Source organism: Mchenga conophoros, linkage group LG15 (assembly GCF_057382185.1).
Source record: "Mchenga conophoros isolate Kocher_MC1m ecotype Shallow Benthic linkage group LG15, M_conophoros_male_GT1.1, whole genome shotgun sequence".
Taxonomy (NCBI): domain Eukaryota; kingdom Metazoa; phylum Chordata; class Actinopteri; order Cichliformes; family Cichlidae; genus Mchenga; species Mchenga conophoros.
In genome coordinates, this window is record NC_140540.1 from 4946725 (window position 1) to 4971945 (window position 25221).

The following is a 25221-nucleotide window of genomic DNA, read 5'->3' on the forward strand; positions in this document are numbered from 1 at the left end:
CCCCACTCAGAAAGGCCCCAGCCTAGATTCAAACCCAAGACCTTCTTGTTGTGACGGTAGCTAGCCACCTCACCACCATGATATAAATGTTTCTGAAACCATAAACACTGAACTGTACCAGCAGGAATAAGGTCAGTTCTCAAACCCTGACCATAACTCTTTATTGCACACATGAACTAGACTTGGTCTAATTCCAAAGACAAGCAGCTACTTCTCACAGATGATGATACAAAAATAACTTTTCACAAACCTTGAATAACCTTTGCTGTGAAACTACCAAATCCTAATATCATTGTTAATTTATAATTACTTCATCTACTATCTATATGCAGTAATAAAGCGGTTACTGATGGAAAACCTTCCAGCAGGGCTACTTGGCTGCAGAATAATGCACTAAAATGTGCTTTATAATGACTGATAAAGTGCTAATAGGTCAATCACATGCTTACAGCCCAATAATTAATGGTTAATATGTGTAGCCTGATATAGAGTGTTACCTTAGTAAACTTTGCTAATATTCTGGTGAAATATCTCTATTACAGAATCCCCTGGAAACTAAAATATCGAGTCAGCCTCTTGAACCAGACCAAGAATAATAAGAACCAACCTGTGTAACCTATGTAATGACAATCAGTCCTTACGTAAGCTGACCAGGTACATCTAAATCCATAAAATAAGAGTAGACTTATTAAAATGATGCTCTCGCTCACTCTCAGTCGGTTTTCCACAGTGAAATGTGAGGTGCAGGATTTGAAGTGTTAGTTGTAGTTTGCTCGCTGGCCACACGAGGATACTGCAGGTCCAGCCATTACACTCCCTCGCACGTGTGTAAAGCAGCACTTGGTGATGCAATGCAAACAATGTAATGTGTCCAAAAAGATTAGAAAATTAAAAAGGGCTCTGTACAGTTTCTTATTGGGATATTGCAAAGTACTTTAAATCCACTCTTAGCTTTTAAATCTTAGCTTTACGAGTTTGAGAGACCAGCTGTCTCACATGATTTTTGTTTCTTCAACAATCCGTCCCTGTTTAAAATTCACAGCCTAAATGTCCTTCCAAAAAAACCCACATTCAGACACTGAGGGATGGTTGTTAGCCAGGACATTTTGAGCTGCCCTGGCAAAGTACAGCGCACATCGCCGAAAGCCAAAATTCCCCCGCCGACTGAAGCCTCCGTGAGAGGTGATTTGCAGAGTGTGACTGTGAATGGCAGCCGCGCGAGAAGACAAAGTGAGAAAGCAGAGGAGGAGGAGAAGCAGAGCGAAGGAAGGAACGAGAGAGGTCTAAATCAATGCCATCCACTTCAGCTCGGTGCCAAGAAAGACAGATGCTCTCTCTATCTGCGCGAGGGTGCATGCCGGCACAGACACACATCAATCAGGAGTTATTTTCCTCCGAGTCTATTTCTGCTTTGACCAATTTAATCCTCGATCAATTTGAGATGGAATGTAATACATGCTGAGTCAAAATCCAATTAAATTGAAATTGAATGCACATTGATCACAACATCTAACTTTCTTTTCGTCCGATTAAGAAGTTGAATGAATGCCACCGTCACCGTGCATGACAATCTGAAGCGCAAACGCAGTTTGGCAGATCTGGAGCAAAGAAACACTGAAGGTGCGTATCAGCATCTAAAGAGAAAGATGTAGGAAATGTTTGCGGAGTCAAACAAATCATGAAACACTTACCTGATTGCACATTCTTTTAAATCTTCAATGTAAAAAAACTAAAAACCCCAGAAAGAGTGTAAGATCCCACATGTTGAGAGATTTTGGACTTGCTCCACATCAAAGCACTTGTCTAGACCTCATTCATTTTCATTCTGGGCAGTCTACTGCCTTGGAGCTCACCCAGTATCGTTAATACACACTTGCAATAAAATGCCTCCTCAAATTAGCAACTCTCAGTGTGCACATGTCAGAACCATAATAGCCTGCATCCCTATTCAATAAAGACACAGGTTTGCATTTCTGCCCCTGGAGCAAGGACTGGGTGACCCTGTTGAATCAGAAACACTATCTCTCTCTCTCTACACTCAGTTTCTATATGTACACATACAGCAAACCCAGCACAGCTACAAAAATAACCGCACAAACCTGGAGTTCTAGAAACAGGAGAAAACAACCTGCGCTCTGTACGGCTGTAATTCAGAGAGGTCAACTTGCAGTGTTGAAGCAAAAACAAATGCAGGTTTTAAACACAGTCAAACATGTGATCTTTAAAAGTGATCTCACTCTTACCTGCACCCTTCACTGTTTAGTCTAGCGCAGTTTCGTGTATGTTTTCACAAAGTGCCTGAAACTGCTGGCAGTGAGTGCTGAGACCTGTTGCACAAACAAACATGCATAGCCAGCATACCAGCATGTAGTCTTGGCTCAGCAGCAGCAGAAAGAGTCGAACGCCCCACCTGTAACTGTTTATGAGTCGTCGGGGCCTGGGGTTTAACGACTGCCGTCTTCTCAGCCTTCATCGCTACCCCCACCTGCCTCAGCTTCCCCGGCTGCCTCAGTGGCACAGTCCTTCTGCTCGCTCCGGCCCTGAAATCTCCAGCTCCTCGTCCACCTGCCATAATAAGTTACTCTGCCTGGCTGCAGCTGCATGGATTGACTGTAAGTTTGGCTCTGCGCTCACAGCGACCAACATATGACAGACTTAATCATCAAATTTCCCCACCCTCTGTCACCTGCCAGTAAGCTGCTGGGGGAAGGTGCATGGCTGTACTCTGCTATCAGTGACCCACTGACATTTACAGTAGTACTAGATGTGATCCTGAATGTAAGGGCTGCTGTCATGTGCTACTGTCTCCTTTGTCTCTATTCCGTGAAAGCCTAATTTCTAACTGACCCAAAAGCATGACTCCTCAGCACCTTCTAAGCTATTAAACCAAGCGTTGTTATTCAACAGTATCTACTGGATATTTACTTTGCCACCGAGAGTGCATATTGTGGCAATATTTTCCACAGTTCCAGCGTGATGTAAGGCTGAGATATTTTCAGTGCAGCTATAATGGGTTTGACAACAGCGAGATGTTCAGCTACCTAAAATATCAGCAGTTCTCTCCACCTACACTACCTGCAGTATATGTAACCCACAGCTGAAATGCAAGAAGTTTAGGGAATTAGCACTGCAGGCTGTCAGCAGTCGGCTTGGGAAATGATAGAAATTGTAAAAAGGAGAAGAGTATTACAAAACAGGCTGAAGCAAAGAGAGCACATTAGAATGAAATCTTCATTGCATAACTCATTCTCACTGTGGAGCAGTAACTCTGAAATAGTTTATCAAGTTTTGGATTCCATCTGCAACGCTTCATTACCGAAAATTTCCTTTTGCATACGCTTCGACATGGAAACGGGAACTGGAAAAGTTCTTTTATGTCCTGAAAGAGACTTTTATTTTGAAGTGTGGTCACTTAAGTTCTTTAAGTGCTGCTGATACATGATTAGCATGTTTAAAAATGTGTACGTTTATGTGATCAGTCCTCCACTAAGGTTTGACAGCTTTCTAAAAAGGTGAACTATTATTAGAAGTACTTTTCCCCAAACTGTATTTAGTGTGACTCCTGTGGCCGTACTTCCTCTTTTAATCAGGACTTCTCTTGAAGATGGTACACATTACATTTGCTCTCTGAACCTTCACTATTTTTCTACTTTCAAATGTAAAGCTTGGTTGCTTGAAAACACGTAATGTTAATGTACTTTTGCAGCACTTTGAACTTCTTACTTTGGTTCTAATGTGTAAACCACAGACGTAAAGGGCCGTCATGACGTTGCCTACTGGTCAGTGAATTCCTGTGATGAAGTCTGGAGCTGAGAAAGTGAAAAGACCACATGCCCAGTCAGCAGCATACACAGCATTACTGGTCACTAAGGTCAAATAATATAATATGGGCACGATTTAGTTGAAAGTAGTTGTTTACGTGCTTCTTTCAGGTGTGCTCAGAGTCCACATGCATAGCTGGGGAATTATAGTTTAAGCCCTACTTTACGTGACAACAAACACCACAGGGCCCATTCACACAGACTCACTGAAGTGGAAACACCAACGAAAGCCTAACTAATGACCCCATGATTCTCTTGTGCTTTTAAGAGCAGTCACACCAACATCAACATCCTCTCTTGAAATGCCATCTTATTCATTTGTACCAACACGATAATTCAAACCAAGGAAACTGAGATGTTACTATGAGTGTGTAATCTAAACGCTTTTCATTTACCTCTATTAACAGCAATTGATGCAACAGTCCTTCACCGATTCAATACAAGCTTTCAAATGTCTCCATTCATGAACTCCCTGATCTGATTCATCTTTGGAAACCTGAAGATCAGCTAAGGCCATTGAACTACAACCGCGTTAGCTTCCCACCCACATGGCATGAGAGTGAAATTTATATGACGACAAATAGATTTGCTGTGTTTGCTGTCAAAAGATGGACGACAGTACTTGATATGAGAAAATACATTTTTTAAGCTTGATCCAGAACAAGAACGTGTTATGCAAAGATGAGAGCAGTATTAAAGATATGTTGCAAAAGTGCTAGCCCCCTGGGTCCACTTATTATCTTTGATTGTGAATATCTTTCCTCTACACCTCCTGCAGAATTAAGAGGAATAAGCTCTCGGTTGATCTCAGAAATCATTATGGTTTAGCTCTCTATGAAATCCTCATGTTCTCTTTTATTTTTACTCTGGCTTGATGCTAACATCAGTGCCTTGAGGGTTATTTTGATAACGTTTGTGATAAAACAACTATATAGATTGATGAATCCACCAAAAACACCCTCTAAAATGTTGGTTTTCATTGTTTCTGCAGCATAATGAGACCAGTGTAAATCTGTCTGGCGACATGTAGCTTTAACTGCAAGACCTGTACTTGCCCAGCATTTTACTGTGTTTAAATCAGAGGGGTTTTCACTGTCACTGAATCAGCTTTATATTGTCAGGGTACAGAGCCTGTATCTGTAGTGTGTGTGTGTGTGTGTGTGTGTGTGTGTGTGTATTTCGACATCACTTTAGCTTTCAAAACTGTTACTTGTTGGTAACTTGTTGGTAACAAGTAACAACACAACACATTGCAAGTTGTCTGGACTTGACCTAAATGTAAAGTAAAATGCTGGCTTCTTATGAAGTCCAAACAAAGCAGGTAATACTGCTGAACACGGCACAGCTGGTAATCTGCTCAAACTAAACTTCTTTGCTATTATATATGTCACCTTCCAGATGGAAAAGAAAATAATAAAAAAATATTACACTTCAGAAGAAAACTGCATGAGAAAAATCACAATATGAGACATATAAGTTTCATAAGACGTGGATATGAAACAAACATTTACTTTTGAAAGAAATGGAAACATTTTTTCCTATTTTTTTTCACTGTGAGCTTTTCTGTGGAGGTCATTTAGTTTCTTTTTTACACGAACGGAAACATCTGATATTGGCTGACGGCTGAGGAAACATAAGCAAATAGGAACAAGAAGATAGGATTAAGTGGCCAATGCGCACAAATACACACACAAACATTTATAAACACATACAAGCGTGCGCACACACACACAGAGACACCATCATGGTAAATTACTCTCTCAGCTCTATAGGGGTCTGCAATTTGAGGGTGTCAAAGTCAAGGTGTAATATTAGCCTGGCATTAATAATAGCCATAGCACTGCCCCTGCTAGTGTTAATGAGTGCAACACATTAACACACATGTAGCTTTGGATCGCATGCTCACCCACACACCCACGCATACACGCTCACACTTCAATAATGAAATACAAACTAACAATGAAGATGTTTTGCATGAGTTGTCACAGTGCACTTACTTATGCACCACCAGACACATTAAATTCTCAAAATAAAGAAGCTTTAAGAGCACAATGTTTAAAACATGCAAATGCTCTTAGGGCATGGTGTTAGCTTATACTTTTGGATTAACATGTGTGCTAAGGGCTAGTGAAGGCGGAGGGTGGAGAAGGGGGAGAACAGAGATGAGAGCTAAAGCTTCAAGCAATACTAATGCCCAGCTGAGATGAGCAGTCTGACAACAAGGCTACAAGGCCTTGTGAATAAACGATGAGCGCTCAAAGCCACGGGGCAGAGGTAGTAGTTATTTTAGCATGATGGCCGTGCCGGCCTCTCTTAACTGCTTAGCACGCAGATGAAAAAAAGCATATACACACACGCATGCACACAAAGACACAAAGATACCGTGCTGACATTTTACTGTACTCTGTTCCTCTATACTGTTTGGTGAGGACAGCACTGGACGTTTGCCAGAGACCGACTCATCCAGGCCCACCTGGTGTGTGTGTGTGTGTGCGTGTGTGTGTCTATATGCACAAACTTATAAACACTAAGTAGACAGAGCTGGGGGAGTCTGCCAAGCAGAGGAAGCCTTATGTCAATCAAGTGTCAGGGCAAGCTGGGGAGAAGGATATCAGGCCATGGGTGAGACACTATAAATAACCTAGCCCACCTTGGGAGTCAGGGTCAAATACACACACACACACACACACACACACACACACACACACACACACACACACACACACACACACACACACACACACCCTCATGTTTACATCCCTTCAGAGGACACATCACTACACATACATCACTACACTGACTTGCATTCATTTCCTAGAGACTTGCCCTGAAAGTATCCAGTTTACCAAAGGTTTACACTACACATTTCCTTTTTTTGTACCCAAATCTAGCACTCACAACACCAGTATAATGCACTGAGAAAATACTGGACAAAAAACCTTAGAAAATCAGCGCCGTATTCAGAAAATGTACCATTAAAAGAATCACAAGTTCTAAACAGGCTTTTACACAAAAGAAAGCCTGAGTTGTGTCACTGAAGCCATTAAACGTGCAAACAGCAGAGCTTCTTATGTTATCTGCTTCTTTCAAATAGCACGCTCAAACAAGACTTGCACACATATTTGCTAGTATTTATTCTTTCTACGCGCACTGCAGGTGACAGCGAAAGCCTTTGGATTTGATATGGGAGCGAAGTGCCCCCTGAATTCTGAGCAATCTCTAGCTACTTTTAACATTGTTCTACCAGCTTAAGACTTAAACTAGAGGCTGATTCAGATGGGATTTGGATCTATACCAAAAGAGGATCTCAATATTGCACACGCCTTTTATGTTTCTTTCACAAACTAGAGCTGGCTCATGGTACATGTGGTTGCGTGAATATAGACAAAACTAAGGCAAATATTTTATTACCCACCTGCTGGATTATTAGTTAATTTAATCCTGAGCTGTAAGCAGATATGGCAGATTTAGGCATGCCGTACTGAAGCCTGTTAATTAAAGCAAGAACTCTTAAGTGCTCAGAAACCGACAAAACAGCTGGAGGAAAGATTTGGATATTAACAACTGTCTCCAGGATGTGAAATATCTTTTCAGCTCATTCACGTTCTAATCATTTTGTTGATTAGGAGCCATAAGTATAATGAGGAGAGGAGAGGAGAGGAGAGGAGAGGAGAGGAGAGGAGAGGAGAGGAGAGGAAGTGATTGGGTTAGATTAAAGGGTGGATCGAAGGGTTTTTCTAACACATGCAAACCCTTTTGAGCTAGTTTCTACAGAGTGACAGCTTCCAGTAGAGCAGAATCAGCTGTCATGGCAACATGCACTTCACATCTCAGCACCCATCATCATCATTATGATTATCATCATCATCATCATCATCATCAATGATGCTCCATAGCAAAAGGGGAGAAACGAGGGGAGCATGCCACTGCAGTTGATCTCATGTTTTCTTTTCATGCGAATGAAACAAAAGAGTGGAGATGAGGTCTAACAAAGGACTTGGCAGAGCAATGTAGTTATGTCATGTGTTAGTGTGTGTGTGTGTGTGGAGCCATTCTCTGTGTTTCTCCCTGTTCCTGCTGACACATCACCTCCACCTGAATGCATGGCAGCAGGCACGTGGGGGAGAGATGTGGAAACAAAACAGCGGGATTGTGACTGTGTGAGAGCGACCGTTTGGAGAAAAGAAAAGAAAAAAAAAGGTGAGGTGAGTGTGGGGGTCAGAAGGGAAGAGGAAGTCATACTTTGGGCAACGGCGTTTCGGATGACCGGACTTTCTTGGGAGATATCTGTGAAGAGAGCAAGAGAATTATTTTCTTGTTTCCCCCTCTTCAGAGATATCTCCTGTGGCATATTGCTGTTCTCTGTGACAGAGCTTTGTCTGCTTGGATTTCCCTGTCAGCAGGACCTGCAAGCAGTTCCTGAGAGACTAACAGTGTATTTAGTCTCAAGCTTTGTCATTTATTTAAAAGGAACCTTGACTTGTAGTGTTACGCTTTATGAGCTTTCAGTTACAAAAATGGAAAATTTGTTTAAAATTCAAATGTTTCTTGGGGGATAATTCATTCCTGACATATTACAGTACAAGGGCAACAGAAGTGGTGTACGCAGCAGTAAGTTGTACTGCAGCACCGATCAGGCAAAAAGGGTCCTAAATTTCAAAGCACTGGCCCTCTTCAGTATGCTTGGACCACTTTAAAAGAGAATAATTGCCACATTATAAACAATGACCCTGTAAAGGCCCATTAGACCCAAAAACAACACACAGAGGAAAGGTGCACAGAAATATCAACGAGCAAATCATCAAGTGGTCAAGTGTGGCTATAACTGGCAACAGTTGGTCAAATGTGTCAAAGTGATATGTTAAGGAGCGCCAATGAACAACAACACATCAGAGGAGACACTCGGAGAGAAGAGGAGACACACAATCACAATCACAGGGGAGGTAAGGCGAATGAAAAGACACATCAGTTTGAAATCACAGAGGCATCATGTAATGGAAAACATTTATAAAATCACACAGACACTACATTAAACAATTCTGGACTGACACAGGCTGGAAAGACAAATATGGGTGGTGTGTATGTCTAACTCCTCTCACACATGCAGTCCATATCAAACAACCTGAAAATCCCACCGGACTTTTACGAAAGCAGCACATACGTCTGCTGTGAACATGCAAATCAGATTCATAGGCATCTGGTCGCTTGGTCGCAAGCACTTAGAAAAATATCAAAATAGTGTTTTGTTATTCATTTGTTAAGATTCTTTTGTGATTTTTGCCCTTTTTAATTGGCCGGTAATGTCAGTTGACTTATGACCAGGGATCATAAATGGTGTGATGACACAAACACAAGTGTGCTATCTAGTTAGTGGATAGGTTAGTAGGTGGCCAGCGTAGCCACTGTTAATCCACAACATGTCTCCTGGGTGGGTGCCACTACTTTTTTAACCCACTGAAATATAAGAGGCTAAACTGTAATGCAACACAGTCTACTACAATTAGTTCTATAGCTTTAGTGGCAAGAGGGAGTCAATCAGTGTTCACAAAAATGTTTAATGTAGGCTTAAAGCATCATAATAAGCAACAATATGATTACCATTTCCGATTTGATAGAGACATTTAAACAGTGTGAAGTGGCCAGATGGTATGGAGAATTCTCTATTTTGCCTCTGAGGAAAGTGTGCAACAGGTGGAGAGGGAAGCAGTAAGAGACAAAAACACTGAGGTGACAGACATTTACAGAGGGTGAGAAAGCACAGACAGCAATAAAAAGGAGAGGCGAGAAGAAAAAAAGTTCATAATTAAGTTCACATAGACACGGCGTGTGTGGGTAAAAGTGGAGGAGAAACAGAGGGATGAACAGCAAGAGAAAGATGTGAGAAAGGTAAGCAACAGGCTGGAAGTGATAAAGATTTGTCTCTATTGCTAGAGTCTGTGTGGTTGTAATGTACCTTCATTGGTGCCAGCTGTATGGGGGTAATGTAGGAGGGGTCCACCATGGGCTTGGGCCGATTGGCAGTGTCTGCCAGGAGGCTCTGCCATTGCTGTGGCAGGCCGGTGAACTTCTGCTCCCGTGGGTCGAAGCCCGTGTGGACCCGGTGCTCGAAGTTAGACGGAGCTGAGATCTCCAGCCGTTTCTTCTTCTTCCCAAACATGCTGGAAAACCCTGGCAAACCTGGCAACCCCAAAAGAAAAAAAAAGCATACTTGTATTAATATTCTGGCTGCAGCACTGGCTACGCTTATGTTTGACGCCCGTGAGTTAAAGACTGTATCTTTAAGATGTCGTTATGAAGTCATCATGGCAGTATATTCTCCTTCTTGCCTAAAGTTTAATCTTCTTTTTTACATAGTACTAGGATGTTTTATACCACCGCTCTGTAGCATGATGAATCTCTTGTCTTATAACGCTGCAGGTTATAGACGAGGAAAGAACGAGCAAAACTATCCAAACACACAAAATAAAAGAAAAAAAGCCAAGTGTCCACTTTGATTATGTAATGTAAACATCAGGGGAAAAACGATGGCAGTGGGGATTTTTTTAAACACATGTTGGACAGCGGTTCTATGCGGCTGTATAGTCAGGCGCGTATGCTGCATGAAAGCTCCCGTCTGTGCTTTTTGGAGCTGTTTGGAAAACCCACTGTGACTCTCGTGGTTTGGGTGTATGCATAATGTCCAGTCATAGGAACAAAATGTCATAATGCTGTTGTTGTGGCTGTGAATGGAGTCTATTGTGTCACTCCTCTCTGAGAGGCATTGTCCTCTGAGGGAGCCACCACTGCCACCCCCGCCACCATACTCCTTACTTTTTTTCTCTTTGCCTCTGTCATGGCTTTTGCAGAGACAATGTTTGCTGTGCCATTCCACTCGATCATGCATTTGCATGCATGTACTGCAAATGGGCAAAATAAACAAAAGATCCTCACTTATGCAAACACGCTGAAAACAGTTCAACAAAACCGCTCGAGGAGTTTAATGTTTAGATTGTCCCAAGAAAAAATGTTTTGCCCCTATCAGAAGAAAACATCATTTACACTCATCACCACACACTAACCACTGACCATACACACACACCTTTATACACCACACACACACACACAGTACATGCATTACAATTGTTACTAGCAAGTAACAACCATAATCTTTAAACTTCACCCAGTTACCATTATTTTAACATTTCAAACCTGCACAAATATGGAATAACGCTTAGATTTTCCAGTGAGAAAATCTGAATGCTTAACGGCGTATCCGCTTAGAAAGCAAGGTAATACGTTTGTGTATTTCAGTTTGTCCCAGTTTTCTAAAACTCTATTATAAATAAAAATTCAATTAACATGTTATTAGCTCAAATGTAGTTGCTTACCAGAAATGTGCCAGAAGTCATTAATTTTTAAGGCTGCCACTGTGTGTGTGTGTTCATGTGTGTTTAACGTGATAATACTTATTAATACTTAAAAGAGGAGAAATATCAGAAATGCTCCCTTATCTCTCAGCCTCCTGTAGAGGTGTGTCAGTGCCAGTTTTTGATTGGCTGGAAGTGGCAGGCTGCCAAAATGGCACTGTTACACTGTCAGGAGCAAGAGACAAAGTAAACAAACTTGTGCTGTACCCTCTGTGTCATACTCTGGCAGCATATTGTCAGCAGTGCTGAAGAGTGAGGGTGACACCGAAATCACAATAGAGCACAGTTGCATTTGCGGGTATATTTACATGTCATTTCCTGTATATGTAGCCGAGCAGCTAAAGTAGCCTGCAAACTGTCTGAGCAGTAAATGACTGCGGGTCATTCACCTAGCTGTGTTGCACACAAATTGTATACTTAAGTTTGTAATTTAGATAAGAGGCAGCAAAACAGTCAGAATGTGAGGAGCTTATGTAACGGCAGATAAACAATGTGCGATTTGTTCCTTACACTTTTGCTTTCCTTTTCAGTTTTTGGAGGCGCTAAAGAAAGACACGTCGCTATATCATAAGCGAAGAGCAAACATTTAAAGCACGTTTTTGAATAAAATATTACAAACATGCTGCTACCTCAAACATTCTAAGTAAATCTGCAGAGCGGTATATCAAATGACTAACTCTTCTGACCTGGTAGAGCCACTTCAACAGATGCAATGACAGAAGTCACCAAAGAGTCTTTCTCTAAATGCAACTTTAAACAGGCAAGGCAAAGTAATCATGGAAGTCTTTCTCAATCATTTCCTTTCTTCCCAGCAGGAGAGACAGACAGATCAAATTAGCGGCCTCAAACAGGAAAGATGGGGAGATAGATTGATAAAAATGGGGTAGGAGGGTTGATAAGGGTAGAACACGAGAGCGGAGGAGGAGCATGGGAAGGAGTTTAGGAAGGGATCTCAACAAATGCTAACAGAAGAAAGAAGAAGAAGAAGAAAAAGACAAACATGGAAAGAGGACGGAAGCCTAAAGTCCTTTGTGCTAGGAATGCGCTGCACTGCATGCATCACAATCACAGCACAACAGATTATTATGCAGCACACGGCTGCCTTTAGAAAAGTCTATACTGGATCAAAGGGTGCTAAGTCATAGATAGAAGCTTCATCCCACAGGCATGTTTACACAACTCTGCCTTCTACAGTGCAGTCACTGTAAGCTTGCTTCAACGATGCTTTCATTTGTGAGCAAAAGTACTTTTAATGAAAAGAATATACCCGTGTAATCAAAACATAACTTGTCATATTCGTCATGATCTGATCAGGACTAAACATTTAACCACAACTGTGACCCGAGTGTGAGAGCAATACAAGTACATGTGCATACCACAACTAACAAATGACTCCTTGCAGTAAACACCTGCATATTAAGAAAGCGTCTATCACAGAGGTACATCTGGAAAGATTGCTCGTTGTCTTTCAGCTAGCTTGATTCACAAAACCAAACAATTTAAACGCAGGTATCCCCCGATAAAGAACTAACGATGCTCAATCTTTATCTTTTCCATTTTGTGCTGAGCTACAAATCTCTTATGTAAGGAGGATGTGTCAGCAACCCTTTCCAATTTTGGCCGATGTCCACTTAAACCTCCACAAATCAAGCCAAGGTTCTAACCTTGTTGCTATTTTTGGGGCAGGTACACTAAGTGGCTACATTAAGAAGTGATGCAGTACCGACATGCAGACGTTATGTCCACTGGAAATGACATTCACAAAATACATTTAATGAAGACAACGTCAAGGATGAAGCTGAAACACGGCTCCTGTCAGAGGAAGTCTTCTGCCATCACTGCAGGACAGCACACAGTGACTAAACCGAGGATGATCGCGGACTTGCACTGAATCATCAGCTGACAAATGCAGTAAGCGAAGCTCTTGTTACCTTAGAGCAACATGCAAACAAAAACACATCCTATAACGCCACATCCAACTAAGAACCACAGCGGAAGTACTAATCAGACTGGTCAGTGTGTGTGGGTGTGCTCGTCCAGTTATTTGGGTGCCCCAGCCACTCTCCATGCATCTCCAGGTGTCCAACTCTCTCTTACCAGACTGTCACATTGCTGTGAGAGACTGCATTTATGCAGATCTCTTTAAGGTTTCACCACAGCATTTTAGTCAGGTTGAAGTCTGGACCAATGCAACACCTTGATCGTGTTATTTTTCAGTGATTCCATTGAAGATTTGCTGCTGTGTTTGTCTTTATTGTCCTGGTTGCATTATCCAATTTAAGCCGAGCTTTAGCTGTTAGACAGATCGCCTCACCTTTGACTCTAGAATACTTTGGTATACAAATTCATGATTGACTCAAAGGGCCCAGGTCCTGTTGCTGCAAAGCCCAAATCATCACCTCTCCACCACCATGCTCGGCAGTTAGTATGAGGTGATTGAGCAACTAAGCAAACCTAAGCTGTGCTGCCATGTTTTTTTTTTAAAGGAAAAAAAAGAGGCTTTCTCCTGGTAACCCTCCCAAACAAAGGCTTCTTGTCTATTTTTTCTAACTTTAATGCCATTAACTTCATCATTTAACATGCTAACTGACGCCCACAGAGTCTGAGATTGAGCTCTTGGGATCTTTGCAGTTTCTCAGAGCATTGCACGATCTGACATTGGGGTGACATTGCTTGCTACAGACAAGCAAACTGATGATGATGATCATTTGATTAGCATCACGTGGCTGTTACATACACTTCCTTTTTTTCACAAGACTAATCCTGTGAAAAGTTTATTTTTCAAATGATTGTATGCAGCTCTTAGTCCTTGTTTGACAAGAAAATAGTGGTTAATGAGAACCAAGCTAATTTATAGACACTGAACCAAACAACAAGCTAAACAGCTAGCGCTTTTAAATCAGCTAGCAAGCTAGCTAGTTTGTTTTATCTGTCTGAGGGTAACTGAAACCAATTTTTATTTTTAAATAGGTGTGTAGTGGTAAATCCAGCAGTGTTATCAATATGAACAAAATCTATTACAGTAAACGGCTTTAGCTAAACAAGAGGGATATTTTAATCAAGCTTTCATTTCACAAAATGTCTTCTTCTTTCCTTCTTGTACTGGGTAAGCAACCCATAGTGAAGGTGGAAACCCATGACCTAGATGGTGCTTCTCGGGAATAAGATTACTAAAGGCTAGTAGGACTTAAGTCGTCTAGGCCAAGCTCAGCAGTAAGGAGACACAACAACACATGCAGACAGACACACATAAACACAGCACTGAACGTGTGTTAGACAGCAGATGGAGACACATGTTCATGTACTCGCCCAGCCCAAACGTACTCCTGCAGAGCTTTTAGCAGCTTCTTTCTCACAACAGTCACAAAACAAGTTCAGACTGAGATGTACTTGAAGCGTAGAGCCCACTGGGAATTGCTGCCACGCAGAAGCCAGAGGAACTACTTACTGCACAACTTCTCCAGGCTGCCGTGCGAGCACCTCTTGAGCTGTAATTTATGGGCGGATTGTAAAGCACTTTGAGAAGTTCCACACTAATGCCTGCAAGGTTAGCCCGCCAAAGAGTAACAATGTCACTCTGATGAAAAACTGCACCTGGTAATATATGGCAGAGATTAGAGATTTGCAGCACCGTCATTCCAGCTGTGCTGAACTGCAGTGAGCTGTGACTGCGTGTGTGGTGAGCGGCCTCGATCGGATTTTTCACTGCACTGCACAGAAGGGTAAAGCAGTTTACTCAAACAGCTAATGAAGCTATAATAAAGCATCCTGCCTCTTTATGTCCACTGTAACTCAACGCAAGAGTATGGCTGAAAACAACTGGTAATAAGCAGAGTACTGTTTGCAATGCAAACACTGATTTCTTTTAGAAGCTACACAACTACTAAAAGCTAAGCACACAAACACTACTGCATACAAAGAGATAGTTTAGGATGCTGATGCAAACTGTTTACCTTTATATCTGAGTGTGTTGTATTCATTTGTATTCATGCTTGCATACCGTTTATTTAATCTGTCAAAGCAATGTCATTTGATGTTACGAGAAGCATTACATAACATTTAACATCCTCTACACACAAAAAAGGGAGATGCTCAGCCATCCAAATGCTCATGCAAATGCATTCAAATGTATTAACAATTAGCCTTCAATGTCATTTAATGGGATTCACAGTAACCACACACACACGCTATATACACCAACACACTTAAATGGGCTACTGGTCCCAGGGCAGAGATCCTGACTCCCAGGCTGATTTGTCTCCAAACCATCTGTCACCATCTGAGCCTCCACAGGCATTTCCCCTTCTGTACAACAACACCTCAACAGACACACACACTGCAGTGAACCGGAGAGTCTGCACGTGTGTGTGTGTGTGTGTGTGTGTGTGTGTGTGTCAGTATTCGTGTTGTCTGTGTCTTGTATACACGCTGTATCTATTTTTGGTTCCTAAGCGCATGCTTTAATGTTCTGTGGCAACAGAGTGTATTCATCATGTTTTCCAAAGAGCGCATTAATTTTCTGTCCTTTAGATTGTAATTTAGAAGCATAATTCGGTATCGAGACGCAGAGCATTCACTCATGCACTAAATATGCAAATACATTTCATACATAATTTAAAACGCAACATGAAAAAGGACACAAATGCCTTCTGATAAACAAGCTGAGGGAGGGGCAATGCTCTCTACTTTGTTCCTACAGAGAATAGGAGGAACTCCTAATTTAATTAAAAGGTCAACAGGTTCAGAGTGAAAGCCTAAGCCCGGTTTGCCATTTGTGTTCAAGAAATTACCAGTGTTTCTGTTTAGATTTACTTGAAGTGGTGGCAAATGAGCAAAGTGAGAAGCAAATGTGTCCCTGCATCCTCACAGGTAGTCTTTGTTCCCCCTCTTCCTCCTTCCTCTTTTGTCCTGCCCTGCTCTGTTGTCTGCTGTTCACTTCTCTCTCATTTGCATTCACTTGTTCTCTCTTCGCCCTGTTCCTTCAGATGATTTAATTGGCTCCAAAAACTGTTTACACAGACATGCATTTCACCTTCCGTTCCCGAAAGATGTGTTTCGTTGAGTGGTAAACAACTCGGTCTGATGGAGAGGCTTTTTAAAAAAATGTTATCATTTGCAAACTGTTCACAACAGTTTGTAAGATTCCTCTCTCAAATGAGGTTTAAAGATTTGGGGAGCAATGGGAAGCTCCAGCTCTGATTATAAATATACCTTTTGTCAAATTACACACAGACTGCGTGAATCAGAGGTCTTACCTGGCAACAAACTGACGGTCTCTTTCAGCCAATCAAAGCTCTCTGGGTAGGCCATAATGAGGCAGACAATTAAGTGCTCCTCAGATGTTTTGCTTTGATGTCAAATTACACTCCTGACAAATCCATTATGCGCCTCAATTTTCTTTGCACAAAAACCACTAAACAGCGAGTCCACCTCTCCAGTTGTAAGCTGATGATTCCCCCCCGGTGGAGCGATGCTTCTGAGAAGTCATCGAATTGACAAATCAGGTCACATCCGGGACCCTCTGCGTTCTCTGGCGAACTGTTACTAGTAATGCTACCCTGCCTGTATGCTCTGATAACTCCCAATGTGAGATGCACAGGACACGAAAAGTGCCTACGCCAGCAGACCGGGCCGAGGCACGGCCAGACAGCTTAAGCCTGGATCCATCCCATTTTACGTTTATTGTTTGTCTAACTGGGTTTGACCGGCCACGTCCCAAACTGAGCTGCCCCTGACCTTCACTGTCCTCCTCCTACTTACGTGTCCATCAACAGAAGCACAAAAACAACAGAGCGTGAGTGTCCTCTGCGTTCCCACAATCCACAGGATGGTGTTTGTGTGCTGGTCGCTTTGGCCAACACACACACACACATACAAAACTGTCTCCCACCGATGCCAGCGTGTGCGGATATCAACGTTTGTGTCAAGAGCTGCATCGCCAGGCGGCCTATCACTGCCTCTTTCACACGACAAGTCACAGGGAGGAAGACAGAGAGTGTGACGGAGGAGATAAGATGGAAGAAAGAGAGAAAAAAAAACAGCTGGTCCAGTCAGAGACTGTGACAGTCTGGCCGTTTGCCGACGCAAAGGGGACATTGAGCGGTGGCAGCCGCGGACAGGCCTTGTGCTGAGGGCAAACAGTCTCACAGAAGCAGTGCCAGGCTGTCAGGATAACACTGTACAGCATTTTTCCCTTACAGAGAGAGAGAAAGAGGGGATGGGAAATGACACCTATGCAAGGCAGCAAGCCAAATACAAATAAAATATTGAATGCACTGTTGTTTTCAAATAATGCCAATATGAAAAAAGGTAGCCTGAGCAAAAGCCAAGGGCTGAAAGAAATCTGCAAGTTTAGTATATCTAATGTATACTCGTGGAGTGCAAGGCTGATGATACGGTACATTTCAGGCTTGAGCAGAGATTGCTGCTGGTTGTGCTGCACATGGATGTGGAGTATATCTGAATGCATTACTGAAAAACTGAATTGGAGGCACAAGGAAAGCAATGAACTTCCATCTGAAAGAACATTCATTTTTAGCAGGTACTCATTGGTATGTGTTTTAATAGTCAGGAAATGAGACACAAGAAATGTGTTTCTGCAGACAAATTTAACTGTAAGCATTTTGTGTCATGTTACATCAAGAATTCAAGGTCCGCTTCTTCCTGAAGACCTGAAACAAATATTACAGGATACATTTTTTCCTTCAAAGTAGTGAACTCTGACAGTTTGGAGTTCTTTTTGGTTAATCACTTGGGAAGAAAGGAAACAAATTATGTATGACATTTATCTGTGTTCTCATGATAAATGAGGACTGTTTTTACTTTACCAGTTACTGCTGCAACCCAACCCGTGTTAAAAGAGCTCAAAGTTTGAAGGCAAGCCTTGTCATGTTCCAGTTTGCGTTGCACATTTCATAGTTCACCTCTGCCTGCCAATAAATTTGCCAGTGTTTGCAGACAAGTTGGGGTCTTCCAGATTGCTAGCTTGCAACCTGCTAGCAACCAAAAGCACAAAGCACGAGGAGGTCTTTTTGGTGCAGCGCCACAAACCTCTCTACATCCAATTTCACACATGTGAGTGCCAGAAACCTCCATCAACCACTCACCAACTTTTTGTGGAATCCACCAGATGGTTGCAAGATGGTCTCCAATCATGTAAATGGGGCTTAGCTATAAATACTTGTCATTAAATAAATTTGGCTTATTTTGCAAAACATCAGCTTTTCATCTGATTGACTGATTGTGAATCATTAAATCCGGATGTAATGATGTATGTAATTTTTCTAACTGATTTATCAGTCTTATAGATGTCAGTATGTCAGGCCGTTCATCTTGCAGTTTTCTGTGGCATTCTCAAAGTGAAGTATTGTCCTACTTCCCTTGACAACCACAGACCAATAAAATCAAATGCTAAATGTCAAGTACTGTTAGGGCAACAGTTTGAAATTATTTGCAGTCACTGGCTCTTAACATTCGAAGAACAAAACACTCAAACCTTAAACGGTCAATTTTAAGCAATGGTCTAATTTTTGGAGTTCATGCAATAAAAAACGATATCAGTTTTTTTCCTTTGTTCAAAAGGGAAAATTTGTTGTTATACAAAAATAATTATATAAATTATGAATAATTGTGTTTATCATGTGGTTTGTCACTATTAAAACACTGGTTAGATTAAGGAAAGACTGTGAATTTAATTCCATATCCTAAATCTACATCTTATATACGCAGTCGCACATGGAGATGGCAACATAAGCAGAGACGGTTAAAATGATGGCATTTCACGGCTAAGTACCACACTCTTTAAGAGCATCAATACCCTCCACATGTCTAATGAGCGGGTACATCGTAGCTGTCACAATACAGATGCAGCGTGATGCTTGACGCAATCACAATCACTGCAAATGACAGAAACATTTGCGAAAGGGAGCTATCCAGGTCAGCTGCTTTCTTCAGGTCTCTCACCGATCTCTCACTATCAAGGGAAAGGATCAGCTAAAGTTGTTATCTCATCGTGGTGTAACATAATAGATGGATACAGCAAAGAAGGGTGACTCTGGGAGGTACCGAGAGATCAGGAGAGTTATCTAAATGAGATCTTTGCAGTCCTGAGGACAGAAGACTGCATATCACTGCCTGAGAAAGCGCGTGTGCAGATGTGTAACCATGTCTATATGTATATATGTGTATAGCTGTGTTTTCTCCCTTTAAAAGCACATTAAAGTAGAAGGCTGACCCCAAACTAAATCTCTTATAATAGTCATTGAAAAGAAGAGACATGATGTGAATCGAAGATGAAATCTCACAAAAAAATTACAACCTTTTAATATTACTGCTTTATGAAGAACCAATCAATACAAATGTTCTTGTATAAACCAGCTGAACATGACTACCCAGAGCTTTTGCATGCCATTTGAGAGAAAAGGATGCTGTTAACTGGGGACTGACTGACTGATCTGTGCATTTAGGACCACTTTTTCAGTTCTAGGTCTTCTGCTGCAAGCTCAGTAGATTATTAGATCCTCTTCCCCAGCCCCAACCTCCAACTCCTCCTTAGGCATTTCCAGGGAAGGTCGGATACAGTATCCCTCCAGTGTGCACCAGAGCTGCTTTCAGTTAGCCCAGAATACCATCAGACAATGTGAAGGAGCCATACTTCCACCTTCAAATATCAATGCTCCTAACTTTTAAACTAAACCCAGGCATCACTACAACTCATCCTTTTGATAATACATATATTTAGTTTATGACCACAGGTTGATTATTAAGTCATAAAACTCATTCGGATGTTAGCTCTTCTCAATATGCACAATATAACTCTATCTGTTGATCTAACAATTCATCTTACTCCAGAGCAAGTATATAATTACATTTTTTATCCCTCCGCTGATATCGGTCATCATACAAACAATTAATCTTATTTTACTGCACAGCAGCGTTGCACTAAACATGATTTTATTGCAGCCCACTGCTGATTTGTGATGGGCATCAGACATAGTGGTGTCTTCGAAAAGTGGGAAGCATGATTACGCATCACATCTGCTGCTGCTGCTTCAGCTGTTGACTGTTTTAATAAACAAGACAAATCTTCAGGCCAAACATGAATGTATTACGAGAGCTGGATTATGTCACCCCTACTCAGCCTTTCATGCCAATTTTATCCCATCCCAGGGGTCAACTGAGGTATTACAACCTTTAACCAAACATATATTCAAAGCAATATAATAAATTACTTTAATACTGTATTGAAAAATATATTTAATTATTTTTTACAATAAATAAAGAGGTCTGTAAAGCTGTTGAGTTTTGATCTTTACATTATTATTTTTTTCCTCACCAAGAATCCGGTTCTTATTATTTATTATAGCACATGAAGCCAAACTAAAAGCATCCGACCATCATTTCAGTGAATCCTGGGCATTCATTTTTCAATGTTTTACATTGACTGATTTTACATTTTGACAGCCTCCACTTTAGGTAAACACAACACAGGTACAGTCAACTATCGGACAAAGCTGCATCGTTTCCTTGCATCCAACTCCTTTGTCTGAGTCCAGGCTTCAAAAACATGCAGCTCTCTAACACATCTATTCAGAATGAATTTGCAGGGATTGAGATGTGGAGCAATAACACACTGACACGAGAAAAAAAACAAGCTCCACTGTGAAAAAAAACCCCCACACTCATAATATTGGATTCCTTAGCCAATAAGCAAAGATAGATAAAGTGCTGCTTCTTATCTGAACCTGTACACTGATAAAGAATGAAGGAATAACCATTATTCAGCCCTGCCATCGACACTATCAAGCACGTGAAAGGAAGGCTATGCCATATGGTATTAGTTTCAGTGCCCCAGGGCTAACATCTGTATGCAGACAGCATCCACATCTAGACTGAAGAGACAAATGTTTCTTTTTTTCCGAGACTGAAGCAGCCTTTTTGTAGGCCTGCCATTTCACTGAGAAGCAGTCAGACATAAAGAGAATGACTGGCAACACTGCAGGGCACTCTGTGACTCTCTGGTTATTTGTTTATGTTAGCATCTGGTTGTCTGTGTCATGTCATGTGTGTGCACGTGTGTGTGTGCAGATTTCAGAGATGGTCAGCTATGGTTGTGTCCAAGAAGCCACAGATATAGTGGATAAATAAAGAGCAGTTATGACAGATGTAATTACAGAGGGTGCGATTACAATGAATGCCTTCTGGTGAAGCAATGTAGTTGTGCAATTCTTTGAATAAGCACTGCACATCCCCCCTGGTGTCAAGATCTGTTAACAGAACAGAGCGTTTCTATTACCAGCCTGCATTGTATGGAGTATTTACTCACAGTGCAAATGTATCCAGCGCCCTCTGTTAGGTGTCACTACTATTTGCTCCAGTGAACACTGATTTTAAGCATTGAAATACTGACTGGAGCTATGAGCCCCACCCCAACTAGCCCTACTCTGTAAATCAAGAGTCAGGCTCAGCGAGAAATCAGAATTATCAGCATCCAAAAGCTCAAGAAAAATCACAGACCTACTGAAGCACTCAAGTGGAATAATCTGAAATCTCAATCTCTTGGTCATTGCTTTGCAACTGTGGAGACCAGTGTTGGGTAAGTTACTTTAAAATAGTAACTTAGTTACATTACTAGTTACTTCTCTCAAAAGTAACTCAGTTACTTCAAGTTACTCGTTACTTTCAAAGTAACTAGTTACTAGGGAAAGTAACTTTGGTTTTACTCAGAATTCTCTTGTTAATGTGTTGCTTCCATAACTTTGCCAATCTTCTAGCTTGCTTACTTGCCACAAGTGCACTGTGCCACCTACCAATAGAAAGGAAAAGATAATGTGCATATTTCCACGAGAGAAATCCCACGCCTGGACCGTCATTGACTGCTGCCATGATTCTAGCCTACGTCACAGTGTCATCTGCGCCTTTTACATCCAACACAAAAACTGCAGTCGTGGTGCTTTCGATTGTACTCAGAACTCGGAAATTCTGCCTTCCGAATAGGAAGATGTAGGTAACACCAGACTGCAGATGAGCTGCATACAGAGCTGGACTGGGACAAAAAAATCATCCCGGGCATTTTGACTAGAAACTGGCCCACCATTATAGGGAAAATCATAAAGCCTTTGAATGAAAACAAACACTGTTGTGACAGTGATGTACACTGTTTTGATGGTATATATGCATCAATCTATCAATCGTTTGTTGTAAGATTCAGATAATTATTTTTTAAAAGCTAGACATTTTAAATGAGAATAAGAAAGAAAAGTATTTCTTTGTGCCCCCCTTTCCCTGTTAATGCCCTACCTGCCCCCCTGGCAACACTTTGCTAGACCCGCCCCTGCACAGTTACCAGCTGTCAGCTACTTAGAAAAGGATCCTGGTGTTATTTGTCTCTCAGAAACAGTTCATAACTTCAACTCATTCATGTCACCTAAAAGGTAAACCTGTTTCTCCATCACCTGCTCAGCTCTGATGATCCAGTAAGGACATCTCCTGGTTTCATCTTCATGTTTCCCTCTCACCAGATAACCAAACCATATCATGACCAGCAGCTTTTTTTTACAGCTGTGGCTCCAGCAAACATCAGCTGATACTAGAAATTAATATTAAATAAATTCTAACAACAGCTGATCAAGCTTAAACGTGCTGCTGTTGTTTAGCGCGACATCCGCTGGTTTCCTCTTTCTGCGCAAAGTGGGCGATAAACACACAAGAGAGAAAAGACGATCAGCTGATCACTGATCAGTTTTCATGATTGAAGTAGAAACGGGAGAGGGAGGGGGGAGAATGAGAGAAGAAGAGGCAGCTGTGCAGCGTAAAGACACAGAATAACTCCAGCTTTGTGCCTTTTTCATTGTAGCTGAAGTCCGGGACAAACTGTTCCTTTTCACCTCAATAAGAAACGCGTAATATTTTCTCTGAATACCAGACGGGACGGTTGGCAACTCTAATAACTTATGAACAAAATAAGGTTCAACATCATTAACTTCATAGCACCCACCCAGCTGTGTAGAAACTCCGTCATGCTAGCTAGCACGCAGTACGGAAAAAGTCAGAATAACGAAAATAAACTCCACCTAAACTTGGTTCATATCTGACCCAGAGAGACTGCAGGTCATAACTTCTTACCTGAAGTTCAGTTCACACTTGGACCGGCGGCCGCCTCGGGTCTCTTTTCCTTCTGCGTCCCTTTTCCTTCATCCACCTGCTGCCTCCACCACTTGCTAATGTTACTGAATCTGTGGAAGCTCCGCGATAGCCACCACACGAAGTAACGAGTAACGACCCTATCTAAATCCCAGTAACGAGTAACGCGTTCCTGATTTTGGCATAATAACTAGTTACCGTGCTCGTTACCACAATAATAACGTAGTTACTGTAACGCGTTACTTAATAACGCGTTAGTCCCAACACTGGTGGAGACCAAACACTTTGCTTAGCTAAGAGTGCACAACCTAACCAGAAGCCTCCAGGCGTGACCTAACATAACTAGGATTTAACTTTTCAAGTGAACACATAGTGAATATAATGGTTAAATAATAGTTATGTGTTGTGTTGTTGCTGAAATGGAAAAAGGATGATTTTCTGATTTTGTCCTATATGCAGAAAAAAAGCCGGTTTAACCTACTTTTTTCCTAAAGGAAGGGCTTTGAGGCTCCTCTTTTATAAAGATTATTTAGAACACAAAAGGATCATTAATTTTCACTAATATTACATTTATGTAATCTTAAGACATGACTTGAATCAGAAATAATGGTTACTATAAAAATAACTCTCTAGATTATTGTGAAATAAGTCCATAGTCATCTATGATTGATGTCACTTGGAACCCAGAGCTCCCCACCATTAAAACCTGTGTACTTCCTGTTGGTGGTTTTCTGTGTTAAAAACACTTTGTTCTTTGATAGCCTCCTTCTTTCCACCCCATTATCTGCTGAAGCACGTTAAACCCCCAACTTAATCGTTTATTATTGAAAGCTCGGCAAGAAGCCTTCCCTCCTGGTGTTATGGGAAAATGGTTAAGGCTGAGATGTAAAAGACGTAGGGTTACGCATTTAGCCAGCTACCGAACTGCATGGAAGCTACACTTCATGGGCTGTGCTTTAAAATGGGCGACCCATCGTCTATATATGTGAGTCTGAGGATATGAAAATAGGCATATTTGTGTGTGTAACGGTTGTCATGGTGCTTAAAAAGCAGGCAACAAATGAACTGGAAAAAAACAAAAGATTGTGATATTATTAGAAGCATTGTTCACATTCAGGGTACATCATACATACAACATCAACGTTGTGCTGCTATGTCTGTCACGTATACGGCACATGCACGGTGACAGCAACCATTCAGACTTTTTTGTTTTTGACACAGTGGGCATGAATTTTTTAAGAATAATTGATTTTAGTAGATAAAAGGCTTCTCATTTCTATCCGGCTGCTGTTGATTCTGACAAATGTCGTTAGCAAAATCCATCAACTGTAGCAAATTAAGCTAACACGATCTTGCAAAATTGCTCAAAAAAGCTTTTTCCTGCCAACTTTTTAATATTTCAAGCTCGTTTGACTTAAAAGGGGAACAGTGTAACAAGTTCTTAAGTATGCATGCAATGGCCACATACAGACATCGCACTGTTGAGCTATTAGTCTTTGTAGTTTAAGTGCAAAGAGGAGTGTTTACAGCAGTGGTTCCCAAACTTTTTTTGCTAGGCTCCCCTTTGTTTTACAAGAAAAATTTTCGCCCCCATCCCCTCCGCGTGCACGCATGCACAAACACATCCTCCAACCACACACACCCATATTTTGCTCCATTGCGGTTTCTTTCACACCTCAAACATTTAGTGAACAATTAAGCAAATACAAGTAATCTGCAATAAATTACAGGTAGTAATAAAATAAACTACTAACTCTTTTACGCTATGTCCACACCTACACGGGGATTTTTGAAAACGCAGCTGTTTCATCCACACGTAAACGGCGTTTCGAATCACCGAAAACTGAGATTTT

The 25221-nt window shown here is 41.4% G+C and overlaps 1 protein-coding gene across 4 annotated transcripts in view; it reads right to left on the minus strand.

Moving 5' to 3' along the window:
- The window catches only part of pak5 (p21 protein (Cdc42/Rac)-activated kinase 5), an 87685-nt gene that overhangs the window by 33585 nt on the left and 28879 nt on the right, over positions 1–25221 (minus strand). The window contains exons 1-3 of one of the 4 annotated variants that reach the window (XM_085246680.1): positions 16483–17144; positions 9775–9998; positions 8064–8108 (exon numbers count right to left, since the gene is read on the minus strand). In XM_085246680.1, the coding sequence (XP_085102806.1) occupies positions 8064–8108; positions 9775–9998; positions 16483–16537 (324 nt within the window). In that variant the 5' untranslated portion in view covers positions 16538–17144. Of the gene's footprint in view, positions 1–2410; positions 2687–8063; positions 8109–9774; positions 9999–16482; positions 17145–25221 lie in introns of those variants that run through there. The other 3 variants (XM_085246682.1, XM_085246681.1, XM_085246683.1) reach the window with 3 other exon arrangements.